The sequence below is a fragment of the Pelophylax lessonae genome, assembly GCF_965119305.1.
Source record: "Pelophylax lessonae genome assembly, chromosome: 13".
Lineage (NCBI taxonomy): Eukaryota > Metazoa > Chordata > Amphibia > Anura > Ranidae > Pelophylax > Pelophylax lessonae.
In genome coordinates this window covers 178,978,435-178,992,551 of record NC_138780.1, presented here as the reverse complement: position 1 = coordinate 178,992,551, position 14,117 = coordinate 178,978,435, and the positions used below count along the sequence as shown (strand labels likewise).

The 14,117-nt window shown below is 49.0% G+C and overlaps 1 protein-coding gene across 1 annotated transcript; it reads right to left on the bottom strand.

The window, feature by feature from the left end:
* Nucleotides 1-1,131: 1,131 nt before the first annotated feature.
* TMED10 (transmembrane p24 trafficking protein 10) lies at nucleotides 1,132-9,373 on the bottom strand. Its single transcript, XM_082242742.1, has 5 exons — nucleotides 9,154-9,373; nucleotides 2,954-3,074; nucleotides 2,806-2,879; nucleotides 1,745-1,871; nucleotides 1,132-1,564 (listed from the first exon to the last, which is right to left on the bottom strand). Exons 1-5 carry the CDS (start codon nucleotides 9,334-9,336, stop codon nucleotides 1,443-1,445), a joined length of 627 nt encoding a protein of 208 aa, XP_082098868.1. The 5' UTR covers nucleotides 9,337-9,373; the 3' UTR covers nucleotides 1,132-1,442.
* Between the last annotated feature and the right edge of the window lie 4,744 nt (nucleotides 9,374-14,117).

Below are 14,117 nucleotides of genomic sequence, written 5' to 3'. Positions count from 1 at the left end.
CCCCCTTCCTTTTATCTTTTATTCTTGTTGCCTATAATTCAAGAGGGGCTCTTGTGATCCTGATGTAAGGAGGAGGGGGGACTCCGGCACCTGGTGCAAATAGGGAAACGCTTTGGGGAGTGACTCTAAGGACAGTGATTTAAAGCAGAGTTCCACCCAAAAGTGTAAGATCTGCTTTAAGGGCTCCTGACCCCCTGACATGCCACATTTGGCATGTCATTTTTTTGAGGGGGGAGCGGGTACCTAGTTTTGATAGGTACCCAGCTCTCACTCGCTTTGTAATCTTCTGGGACACATCAGAGGTCCCAGAAGATAGCCCAGCCATTTAGGAACTGCAGCGTCTAGTGCACACCCGGCTGTAAAGTCACAAGCTGTCACAGCCCGGAGCCCACACTATTGATGCTGGCGCCAGGGAGAGGAGGGGTAGAGAACCGAGGCTTCGGGCAGCCACATCGCTGGATCGTGGGACAGGTGAGTAGCTGCTGACTTTTAATAAACATAGAAACAGCTGGAACTCCACTTAAGGGGGGACTCTGTGGACCCTGATGTAAGGGAGGTGGACTCTTGGGACCCTGATGTAAGATGGGTGGTTTTGGGGACTCTAAGGCGAAGCTGGAGTACCCCGGGAATGCTGATGTAAGGTGGGTGGGGGGGGGACAGACTCTAAAGATCATAGAAAGACAGTAAAATGCATCCTAAGGCTACTTTCACAACGACAATTCCTCTTGCGGCTCTCAGCAGGTAGGTGCAGCCACTGGCCCTGTTCACTATAATGACAAGTCTGTATTTTGTTTTCAGGCGGGATCAGGTGAGGGGTTGAGGGCAAGATTGAAAGGGGTTGCATGATTTCTAACAGAGGCCCTAGCACACACCCCTCCCGATGATCACTGGCCGGGTGCGCACGCATACCCCCCCCCCCCCATCACAGGCCTGGGGCGCATGCACACACCCCCCTCTGATCACTAGCCTGGCACACAAGCCCACCCCCCCTCCAATTACAGCCCTGGTGTTCACGCACACCCCCCCCCGCTCCCTCTGATCACAGGCCTGGCACGCACATCCCTCTGATCACAGGCCGGGCGCGCACATCCCTCTGATCACGTCCAAGCTCACAAACTGGCAGAACACAAATTTCACCCACAAGTCCTCTTTAATGTGAAAAACACAAATCCCAAATATACAGCTTAAAGAGCGCAAAGCCTGCAAACGGCGGTACGCTGAAGACAGGGGCTGGGTGTACAGTCTGGTGGTGCTGTAGCAGGTGGTACAGGGTGGCGGGAAGGAGTTGTACCAGGGAACTTCGACAGACAAATATTTCCTGTGGCTGCAGCTGCTGAAGGATCGCCACACAGTCCGGCAATGATTTGCTGGCAGATTAACTCCCGACAGGAGGACGATGACAAAAAGGGGGTGGGGAGGATACAAAGGACTAAATGGCCCCCTCACTCAATGAGTTTCTTTGCTTTAAAAAAGCGACGCAAATAGAAAACTTGCCACGTTGCCAATCCCATCAGACAACACATGGAGAAGATACTGAAATAGAGAACTCGCACATTGGTGGACTCTGCAAGAGGAAAGAAAGTTTATCAACGTGGGACAAGACGACAATGGGAAAGTAGAATATTGGAGGAAAATGGGTAGACAGTTGATAAAAAGAAGGCAGGGAACATTATAGGGTAACGGAGGAAAGTAGGGAGAGCAGGAAATGCGGAGGAGAGAAAGAACAGAATAAAAAGGGTCTCACCATTTGTGTCCCTCATCTCCTCTTCTCTCTTCTTCATATAGGCAAAATCATTAACAATGGATTCAGAAAGATCCTCCAGACGGCGCAGCTCCACCTCAAGTGGTTTCAGCTTCTCCACCTTCGCAATCTGAACAAGGATAGCAAAATACACCATTAATTCCTTGTCCAAGTTCTGTGACACAAGGCTGGACACAGCTCTCTCCTCGTACCCCCCATGACTCAATAAAAGGCTGGACACAGCTCTCTCCTCGTACCCCCCATGACTCAATAAAAGGCTGGACATAGCTCTCTCCTCGTACCCCCCATGACTCAATAAAAGGCTGGACACAGCTCTCTCCTCGTACCCCCCCACGACTCAATAAAAGGCTGGACACAGCTCTCTCCTCGTCCCCCCCAGGACTCAATAAAAGGCTGGACACAGCTCTCTCCTCGTACCCCCCATGACTCAATAAAAGGCTGGACACAGCTCTCTCCTCGTACCCCCCATGACTCAATAAAATTCTGGACACAGCTCTCTCCTCGTACCCCCCATGACTCAATAAAAGGCTGGACACAGCTCTCTCCTCGTACCCACCATGACTCAATAAAAGGCTGGACACAGCTCTCTCCTCGTACCCCCCATGACTCAATAAAAGGCTGGACACAGCTCTCTCCTCGTACCCCCCATGACTCAATAAAAGGCTGGACACAGCTCTCTCCTCGTACCCCCCATGACTCAATAAAAGGCTGGACACAGCTCTCTCCTCATACCCCCCATGACTCAATAAAAGGCTGGACACAGCTCTCTCCTCGTACCCCCCATGACTCAATAAAAGCTCTCTCCTCGTACCCCCCATGACTCAATAAAAGGCTGGACACAGCTCCCTCCTCGTACCCCCCATGACTCAATAAAAGGCTGGACACATCTCTCCTCATATCCTCCATGACCCAACAAAAAAAGGCTCGACACCCCCACTATGATCCTACAGAGCTGGACACAGCTCCCCCCCCTCAAATCCTTCATGACCTAACACAAGGCTGGACACAGCTCCCTCCTACCGTTTGCATATCTGGCAGCTCACCTCCTCATAGTTCTTGGCCTCCACGCCGTGCTTCATATTGAGAACAATCATCTGATCCGGGACACGTCCAGAGCCTGAGAAGATGGAACAGGTCAGAATCTGACATTTAGGAACAGCCCAAAAGAGTATAATACAGGGTGGCACCAACCTGCAGGGTGTTTGCTCTCAAAGCAGACTTCGAACATGTCATATTCCTCTGTAGTAAAGGCAAATTTCCCCTTGGATGCATCTTCCTTGGAGTAGAGGATGTGCTGAGCAGAGTCTGTGATCTGAAATGAGATGTTTACGTCGGTCAGCACACAATCAGGTCACACACACAGCAGCTGAGTGACAACTAATATACTGAATGTCTGTGGAGGAAGGTCAGACAGGGGCAAAGAACGGGCAATTCCATTATACCAACCTACGGCTCGGCCCCACGTGTTTGGTGACATGTGCTTTACTCTGGAAGAAAAGCACAGCTGTGGATTGGGGAGGGCTGATTAGGGACGGCTCTGCTCTCAGGTACAAATATCTGTCCAACACAAATGACAGATTCCCAGGAGTCACCCCTCCCCCACCTGGAATAACTAGTCTGACACCTTCCTAGGTGGCGGTACATAACCCGTGATCAGACATGTTTCAGAATAAAGCAAACCTTGTATGTCCTTTTTATCCATGTCCTGGGTGCATGCCGTATTACACTGGGGTTGAGCATACGTGGACCTTCTCCCAGATTACCACTGCCACAGCTCTGCACCCACTTGGCCAAGCTATATAGTCTAACCTCTAAAGAAATACTGGGGGAACGACACCTATACACGCCACTTCCACCATACAGCAGCTAGAGGTGTTCAGACTAACATATGGGGAAATGGCAAAGTAGTTGACATTTCGTGCCCCATCAACACGCAAACTTGATATTTCCCCCCCTTATGGAAACTTGGTATATTCTCCCCCCATACAAACTCAGTATCTCATGACCCCTAATACAAACACTTGTTATCTCCCCACCTTTCATACATTTGATATAATTCCCCCCCGCTCACTTTTAAACCCTTTGGTGGACCTGCTCCCTTCCCCCCCCTCCACACGCAAACTTGGTATCTCCCTCCACAATATGCAAAGTTGGCACCCCCCCATGCGCAAACTTTGTATCCCCCCCACCCCGTATGCAAACTTGTTATCTCCCCCCTTCTCTCATACACATTTGGTATCTCCCCACCTTCTATACATTTGATATAACACCCACACCTCCAAACCTTCTGGTGGACCTGATCTTTTCTTTTCCTCCCCTCCACACGCAAAATGGTTATCCCCCCCCGCACGTCTGCAAACTTGGTATTCCCCCCCCAATATGTAAATTTGGTATTTCCCCCACCCCCATACGCAAACTTGGTATCTCCCCCGCCCCCCCTCTTTTCCACAGGCTAACTTGGTATCTACCCCCTCCCCCAAAATAAATTGGTATCTACCCCCCCCCCGCACGTCTGCAAACTTGGTATCCCCCCCCCCCAATACGTAAATCTGGTATCTCCCCCCACCCCCCATACACAAACTTGGTATCTCCCCATGCCCCCCCCCCTTCCCCACAGGCTAACTTGGTATCTACCCCCTCCCCCAAAATAAATTGGTATCTACCCCCCCCCCCCAATACACAAACAAGGTACAGTATCTCACAAAAGTGAGTACACCCCTCACATTTCTGTAAATATTTTATTCTATCTTTTCATGTGACAACACTGAAGAAATGACACTTTGCTACAATGTAAAGTAGTGAGTGTACAGCTTGTATAACAGTGTAAATTTGCTGTCCCCTCAAAATAACTCAACACACAGCCATTAATGTCTAAACCGCTGGCAACAAAAGTGAGTACACCCCTTAGTGAAAATGTCCAACTTGGTCCCAAAGTGTCTATATATTATGTGGCCACCATTATTTTCCAGCACTGCCTTAACCCTCTTGGGCATGGAGTTCAACAGAGCTTCACAGGTTGCCACTGGAGTCCTCTTCCACTCCTCCATAATGACATAATGGAGCTGGTGGATGTTAGAGACCTTGCGCTCCTCCACCTTCCATTTGGGGATTCCCCACAGATGCTCAATAGGGTTTAGATCTGGAGACATGCTTGGCCAGTCCATCACCTTTACCCTCAGCTTCTTTAGCAAGGCAGTGGTCATCTTGGAGGGGTGTTTGGGGTCGTTATGTTGGAATACTGCCCTGCGGCCCAGTCTCCGAAGGGAGGGGATCATGCTCTGCTTCAGTATGTCACAGTACATATATCAAGTAGTGCAGCGCTATGAACAACAAAATAAATTGTGCTTAAAAAAAGGATAAACAAATGCAATATGGTGACATAATATGCATCAAAAACGTGAGTCCATTCAGCACATGGAGATATAAAGAGTCCACTTAAAGAATGAAGATCCCAAGATGTGGAAAACAGAATGGAAAACAGGCACCCGTGCAGATAGACAAGGTGGCAGCTTACCACAATGCGTGGGCCTCCAAGTTAATGGAAAGGCCACTGAAAGCATAAGATGTTAGCTCTTATGGGCTGGACTCTCTCCTCTGCACGAACAGACCAGGTTTGCACTTCAGTTATCCTCCGCCTATTCATAGATCCAGGAATGACTCCGGAGTATATGGCAATATGTGGAGGAATGAAGACAACATAGTGTACTCCCGTATGGTAAAAAATGCAGCTTTATTACAAGTTCTACTTACAAGAGGATGAATATGCACAAGCGACTGGATATAAAAAGCGGCGTCCCGCTATGGTAAGCATGCAGCCGGCGTCCTGGGGGCGTGACAAGCGCGATGTCCGGAACCTCCCGACCGGTTTCGTCAGAGTGACGTCGTCAGGGGCGTGGTCGCTCTGACGAAACCGGTCGGGAGGTTCCGGACATCGCGCTTGTCACGCCCCCAGGACGCCGGCTGCATGCTTACCATAGCGGGACGCCGCTTTTTATATCCAGTCGCTTGTGCATATTCATCCTCTTGTAAGTAGAACTTGTAATAAAGCTGCATTTTTTACCATACGGGAGTACACTATGTTGTCTTCATTCCTCCACATATTGCCATATACTCCGGAGTCATTCCTGGATCTATGAATAGGCGGAGGATAACTGAAGTGCAAACCTGGTCTGTTCGTGCAGAGGAGAGAGTCCAGCCCATAAGAGCTAACATCTTATGCTTTCAGTGGCCTTTCCATTAACTTGGAGGCCCACGCATTGTGGTAAGCTGCCACCTTGTCTATCTGCACGGGTGCCTGTTTTCCATTCTGTTTTCCACATCTTGGGATCTTCATTCTTTAAGTGGACTCTTTATATCTCCATGTGCTGAATGGACTCACGTTTTTGATGCATATTATGTCACCATATTGCATTTGTTTATCCTTTTTTTAAGCACAATTTATTTTGTTGTTCATAGCGCTGCACTACTTGATATATATACTGAATGGGATGGCTATGATTCCAGTGTTCTAGCTGCTATTTGCTTATGTCATTTGCCTATGTCATTTTACTACATTGAACTCATCTACCATTAAGCGCAGGATTCCCCCCTTGATTTTAAATGTCACAGTACATGTTGGCATTCATGGTTCCCTCAATGAACTGTAGCTCCCCAGTGCCAGCAGCTCTCATGCAGCCCCAGACCATGACACTCCCACCACCATGCTTGACTGTAGGCAAGACACACTTGTCTTTGTACTCCTCACCTGGTTGCCACCACACACGCCTGACACCATCTGAGCCAAATAAGTTTATGTTGGTCTCATCAGACCACAGGAGATGGTTCCAGTAATCCATGTCCTTAGTCTGCTTGTCTTCAGAAAACTGTTTGCGGCCTGTCTTGTGCATCATCTTTAGAAGAGGCTTCCTTCTGGGACGACAGCCATGCAGACCAATCTGATGCAGTGTGCGGCGTATGGTCTGAGCACTGACAGGCTGACCCCCCACCCCTTCAACCTCTGCAGCAATGCTGGCAGCACTCATACGTCTATTTCCCAAAGACAACCTCTGGATATGACGCTGAGCATGTGCACTCAAATCATTTGGTCATCCATCGCGAGTCCTGTTCTGAGTGGAACCTGTCCTGTTAAACCGCTGTATGGTCTTAGCCACCGCGCTGCAGCTCAGTTTCAGGGTCTTGGCAATCTTCTTATAGCCTAGGCCATCTTTATGTAGAGCAACAATAATTTTTCAGATCCTCAGAGTTCTTTGCCATGAGGTGCCATATTGAACTTTCAGTGACCAGTATGAGAGAGTGAGAGCGATAACACCAAATTTAACACACCTGCTCCCCATTCACACCTGAGACCTTGTAACACTAACGAGTCACATGACACCGGGGAGAGAAAATGGCTAACTGGGCCCAATTTGGACATTTTCACTTAGGGGTGTACTCACTTTTGTTGCCAGTGGTTTTGACATTAATGGCTGTGTGTTGAGTTATTTTGAGGGGACAGCAAATTTACACTGTTATACAAGCTGTACACTCACTACTTTACATTGTAGCAAAGTGTCATTTCTTCAGTGTTGTCACATGAAAAGATAGAATAAAATATTTACAAAAATGTGAGGGGTGTACTCACTTTTGTGAGATACTGCTTCTTCCCCCCATACGCAAAGTTGGCATCTACCATCCAGTAGAGCTGCATGATTAATTGTTAAATAAATTGCAATCTTGATTCAACCCCCCTCACGATCTTAATCCACCATTTGATTGAGTGCAGAGCCGTTGTTTGCTCAGAGCTGTAAAAAAAAATAGCAGCTGGCAAATGCTTATCAACATTGCTCAGATCTGAGAAATAAATAGAAAGATTGTATCATTTGGTTCCTTTAGATCAAAGGGATGAACTTCAGTCTGTAAAGCAGAGTTCCAGTCATCTGTGGTAAAAATAAAAGTCAGCAGCTACAAAAACTGTAGCTGCTGAGTTTTAAAAAGAAACAGCCACTCACCTGTCCCAGGATCCAGCGGTGTGCTCACCCCAGGCGCTCTCACCCGCTGTCTTCAGTCCCCAGCGCCAGCATCTTCACTATGGGCACCCAGCTGTGACAGCTTGCGGCTTTAAAGCCGCGTGCCCACTGCACATGCGGGAGTGGCGCTGTGCATTGTGAATGGTGGATGAGATGCAGTCTTCTGGGACCTGTATTTGTGCAGTGGTCTTTCAAACGCAATTTTTTGGGGAAAAATACCCTTTAATGAATTTAAAAAAAAACTAAACAGTAAACCAATTTTTTTTGTATATTGTGAAAGATGTTAAGCCGAGAATCGTGATCTTTATTCTAACAAAACAATAGTGATTCACATTTTATCCAGAATCATGCAGCTCTACCGCCCACTACGCAAACTTGGTACCTCCCCTCCCTGTCTGCACGTAAACTTGGTGTCTACCCCTGCCCCCCATACACAAACTTGTTATCTTCTCTCCGTCTTTGGTTTCTACCTTTGCCCCCCGATACGCAAACTTGGTTTCAACCTCTGCCCCCCTACGCAAATTTGGTTTCAACCTCTTCCCCCCCTACGCAAATTTGGTTTCTACCTCTGCCCCCCCTACGCAAATTTGGTTTCTACCTCTGCCCCCCCTACGCAAATTTGGTTTCTACCTCTGCCCCCCTACGCAAATTTGGTTTCTACCTCTGCCCCCCCTACGCAAATTTGGTTTCTACCTCTGCCCCCCCTACGCAAATTTGGTTTCTACCTCTTCCCCCCCTACGCAAATTTGGTTTCTACCTCTGCCCCCCCTACGCAAATTTGGTTTCTACCTCTGCCCCCCTACGCAAATTTGGTTTCTACCTCTGCCCCCCCCTACGCAAATTTGGTTTCTACCTCTGCCCCCCCTACGCAAATTTGGTTTCTACCTCTGCCCCCCCTACGCAAATTTGGTTTCCACCTCTGCCCCCCCTACGCAAATTTGGTTTCCACCTCTGCCCCCCCTACGCAAATTTGGTTTCCACCTCTGCCCCCCCTACGCAAATTTGGTTTCCACCTCTGCCCCCCCTACGCAAATTTGGTTTCCACCTCTGCCCGCCTACGCAAACTTGGTTTCTACCTCTGCCCGCCCCCTACGCAAACTTGGTTTCTACCTCTGCCCGCCCCCTACGCAAACTTGGTTTCTACTTCTGCCCCCGCATACGCAAATTTGGTTTCTACCTCTGCCCCCGCATACGCAAATTTGGTTTCTACCTCTGCCCCCATAGGCAAACTTGGTATCCAACCCCCCCCCCCCCCCCCCCAACACATGTAAGCTTGGTATCTTCTCTCGCCCCCCCCATGCACACTTGGTATCTGTCTCTTCCCTCTTACACACACACTTGGTATCCCCCCCCCCCTTACATATAGTTGGTATGAGCCGTGCTTACCTTCAGGCGGACCTGGCCCTGGCCGTGCGGTTCGGACACATCGTACTCTCCGGTCACCAGCACGTCTTTATGAATTTCCTCCCGGAGACATTTGCGGCTGTTGGGGGGCAGCTGGAAGGAAATGGACCGAACCGATCCGCACAGAGCCAGGAGGAGCACTACAGCCGGTACCAACCGAGCCATGGCGAGCGGAACTGAGCTCACCGGAAGAGGCGGGGCCACACCGTGGAGATTTCTCTCGTTCGCTCCTCCGCCCCTCTGAGCTGGAGGCTGTTCATTGGCTGTCTGCAGGATACACGTGACTAGTGGTAAGGAAGAGCAGACAGGGGGTGTGGCTACCGAGTCACGTGATGTGTCACTAGTCTAGAACTAGATTTCCGATGGTGCAGCAAGACCCCGCCCTCTGTAAGACCCGCCCCTTTCCTGTGGATGAAATGTATACTTCATGTTTGTATATATCTCTATAAATATCTTCTAACACAATGGTGTCATTCAGTCATCTTTAATATCTGCAGTTATAGTGTAATAATCGCCAATAATTCTGCAATGCAGGTCCTATACTTCCTGTTGTAGGGTGACAACGTCCTGTACTTCTATTGTCACAGCTGGGCCTTCCAATAATGACTACGGGGAGGAGGGGAGTTATAATCACTGTATGGGGGGGGGGGGGTTATATAGCCTAATGTGTGTATTAGGGGTCTTAAGATACCAAGCAGGGGGCAGAGATACACATACTTGACATCCTCTCCCCCCCCATACGCACACTTGGTATCTCCCTCCATGTACACCTCCTGGTATGTCCGGCCTCACCACGTTTGTGTATGGGGGGGGGGGGGAATGGGAGATACCAAGTTTGTGTATGGGGGGGAAAGAGAGTTGAAAAGTCTGCACATGGGGGGAAATGGGAGATAGCAAGTTTTTGTATGTGGGGGGGATAGGAGATATCAAGTTCGTGTATGGGGGGGGGGGGGTAAAATGGGAGATACCCCTACATTTGCATATGGGGGAGGAGATACCAAGTTTGTGTATGGGGGGGGGGTAGAGTGGGAGACACGAAGTTTGTGTTTAGGGGAACAGGAGATACCAAGTTTGTGTATGGGAGGATGGTAGATACCAATTTTGCATATGGAGGATAAGAGATAATACCAAGTTTCCGTATGGGCGGGAGATGGCAATTCTGCATATGGGGGTAGAATGTAAGATGGCAAGTCTGCCTTTTGTGGGGGGTAGAATGGGAGATACCAAGTTTGTGTATGGGGGAACGGGAGATACCAAGTTTGTGTATGGGAGGATGGATGATACCAAGTTTGCATATGGGGGGAATCCGAATGGGAAATACAAAGTTTGCATATGGGGACAAGAGATACTACATTTGCGTATGGGGGGACAGCAGATACCAAGTCTACGTATGGGGGGAGAGCGGAAGATGACAAGTCTGCGCATGGTGGGGGGGGGGGGAGAATGTGAGTTGATAAGTCCGCTATTTGGGAGGGTAGAATAAGATACACCAAGTTTTCATATGGGGGGATGGGAGATACCAAGTTTGCATATGGGGGGAAGGGATATATACAAAGTTTGCCTATTTAGGGGGGGGGGGGCAATGGGAGAGATCATACCTTCCAACTTTCAAACTTGAGAATAAGGGACACTTCATGAAGGTAGAGACCTGTGTCAAGCAGATCGCACATCAGCAACAAAGTGGGTGTAGCCAAACTTGACAGTGGGAGATACCAAGTTTGCATATGGGGACAAGAGATACTACGTTTGCGTATGGGGGGGACAGCAGATACCAAGTCTACATATGGGGGGAGAGCGGAAGATGACAAGTCTGTGCATGGGGGGGGGGGAGAATGAGAGTTAATAAGTCAGCTATTTTGGAGGGAGAATAGGATACACCAAGTTTGCAAATGGGGGGTGGGAGATGCTAAGTTTGCATATGGGGGGGGGGGATATATACAAAGTTTGCCTATTGGGGGGGGGGGCAATGGGAGAGATCATACCTCCCAACATTCAAACTTGAGAATGAGGGACACTTGATGAAGGTAAAGACCTGTGTCAAGCAGATCGCACAGCAGCAACAAAGTGGGTGTGGCCAAACTTGACAGTGGAAGGGGCTTAAGGGGCATGGTTAAACAAAACCCAGGCTTTATATTCAAACCCCCATCCTTCTAGCTGCTCTAGCATAAGTCCTCTCCCCTCCTAAAGTACCCAACTGGCAGAGATGTATAGTAACTAGGTAGAACTACTTCACTACTGTACTTAAGTACCGAAAGGCGGTATCTGTACTTTCCTAGAGTAGAATTTTTTTCTCCTACTTCCACTTTTACTTCACTACATTTTTTCGATGATTTCAATACTTCTACTCCAGTATTTTTTTTTTTTTGTGCTGCATAGTTACTAGTTATAATTATAAAAATTACCACTGCCAGAACAGTAGATGGCAGGTTTCATGAAGCTCAAAACATGTGTATTATCAGTGCATACGAAAATAAAAGCTACTGTATGTATAAATAAAAGCTGCATTTGAAATAATAAAAAACAATATGATGTTCAAACTTTTGACTTCTTTCTTTAATAACTACATAACACAGTACTTGTACTTTTACTTTCAGTACTTGAGTAGCAATTTTTTTTCAAAACTACTGGTACTTTTACTTTCAGTACTTGAGTAGCAAAATGTTTAAAAAAACTACTTGCAATACTTAAGTACAAAAAATGTTGAATACTTTAGTACTTCTACTCAAGTCACTTTTTGATCGAGCACTTCCACTTCTACTCAAGTCACTTTTTGATCGAGCACTTCCACTTCTACTCAAGTATGGGTTTTGAGTACTTTATACAACTCTGCCAACTGGTACCCCCCAGCACATATCCTCTTACTCCTGAACCCCCCCCCCCCCACACACACACACACGCACAAAATCACAGAGAGCACAGGACTGGACTTTACCTGAAACTTTCTGCCAGGGCACTACAACAACATCTGGTCACTCAAACAACTTGTGTATCAGTCTCACTCACCAGTTCTCCTACATTAGATAGTGCTCCTGGGCTTCAGCATAGTCTGGGATCTGACCCCGTCCCCACACTACACAGAGTGAGTGGTTCCAGGATGATTGCTTTGAGCATTAGCCAATCGCCTTGAAGCAAAGAAGCCAGGAGGTTCAATCAGGATTTCCCACACAGCAGAGAATACCAGGCTCTGGAATTCTGCCTGTATCTGCAGGACAGCTCTCAGTTTTCCTGGGAAGGTCCCGGGATTTTCGGGACAATTGGGAGGTATGACAAGATTGCATATGGGGAGAATGGGATATATCAAGTTTGTATATGGGAGGAAAAGGGATACCAAGATTGTGTATGGGGGAGATGGGAGATACCAAGTCTGCTGCCCATGAATGCACTGGGCCTCCCTTGTTCCAGGCCCAAGTGCAGGGCCAGGATTCTGTGGGAGGTGCCGAGAGGTGCAGAGCCTGGCCTGTGTTTACAAGCGACACTTGTGAGCAGTGAGTGCAGGTCCAGTGCCAAAAGCGGCGGCACTCCATACCACCACGTTTCGGCTGAAAAAAAAGCTCTGCTCAGTAGCAATAAGATTCCACGAACTACCGCAGGAAAATTTTATCATTATAGGGTGGGGACGGAGGTACAAACTACTAAAAGGAAATCTCACCATTGTGGGAGGGGCGGAGATAAGACACGAAGTACTGCAGGGAAATCCATCCTCTGTGAGAGGGGTGTAGACACAAACTACCGAAAGACAAATCTCCTGATTGTGGGAGGGGCAGAGACACATTACTGAGTGGAAACATCACCATTGGCAGAGAGGAGAAACAATTTGTGGCAGGGAAATTGTGGGAGGGGCAAAGACACAAAGTATTGAGTGGAAATCTCATCATTGTGGGAGGGGACAGGGCCACTGATAAGGCAGTACAGCCAGCCCTCCTGTACTGGACCTGGGCCCCATCAGTTCAAAAGGGGGACCTGGGCACCTGCTCACCAGGAGGGCCAGCTGTACTGTCTTATTGCAAACACCGATCCTCTTCTGTCTCCCACTGCAGCGCTGCCAGCTTCTTCTCTTCTCCCTCCCTCCGGCTGCACTGCAAGAGAATTGGTTCTAATACATGCCCCCTTCCATTTGCTGTCTGGGCCCTCCTGTGTGAACCTTTTCCCCCGCAGCTCTGCCGGCTTCCCTCCTCTCCTGCCGGCACACAGGGGGATAACATTTACTGGCCCCTTCCTTTCCTGAATTAACAAAGTGAGTGATCGGTACCAATCACTCCTGTGTCCAATCATCACTGAAGCATAGTAAACTGTATTACTAATGCTCGTTTGGCTGTACTTTTCCTGTGGATCACAGATTGTTCTGCACTCCTGTGACCCGTTTTCAGCAGACAGCAGGCTGAAGCCCGCTGTTGCCTGACATCACAGAGCTGGTCCGGGCTCGGGAAAGATCACGACCATATGGTCGGGATCCCCCCACATGCCTGGACTGGCATCTGGCTCAGCCTCTCAGCGAGTCGCTAAGAGCCTGAGCAAGCTGCTCCCGCCCCCTCCACACACCAGCTCTCCAGTGAGGGGGAGGGGGAGGCAGAGCGGAGAGCCAGTGGCTGACAGTGACCAGCCCTCTGCACAAGGAGCTTGGATAACCGAGCAATAAGCAGACTTGCCCACATGCCTGGACTGGCACCTGACTCAGCCTCTCAGTGAGCTGCTCAGACCCTGAGCCGGTCACTCCCACCCCTTTACCGCTCAGCACTCCAGTGAGCACGGGTGGGGTAGAGCAGAAAGCCGGTGGTTGACAGTCACCAGCTCTCTGCTCCGGGAGCTCTGAGTACCGAGCGCTCAGTGGATCTGCCCACATTTCTGGACCGGGACCTGGCTCTTATTCTCAGTGAACCGCTGAGAGCATGAGATGGGCGCTCCTGTCTACTCCACAACCCAGCATGCCAGTGAGAATTGGGGGGGGG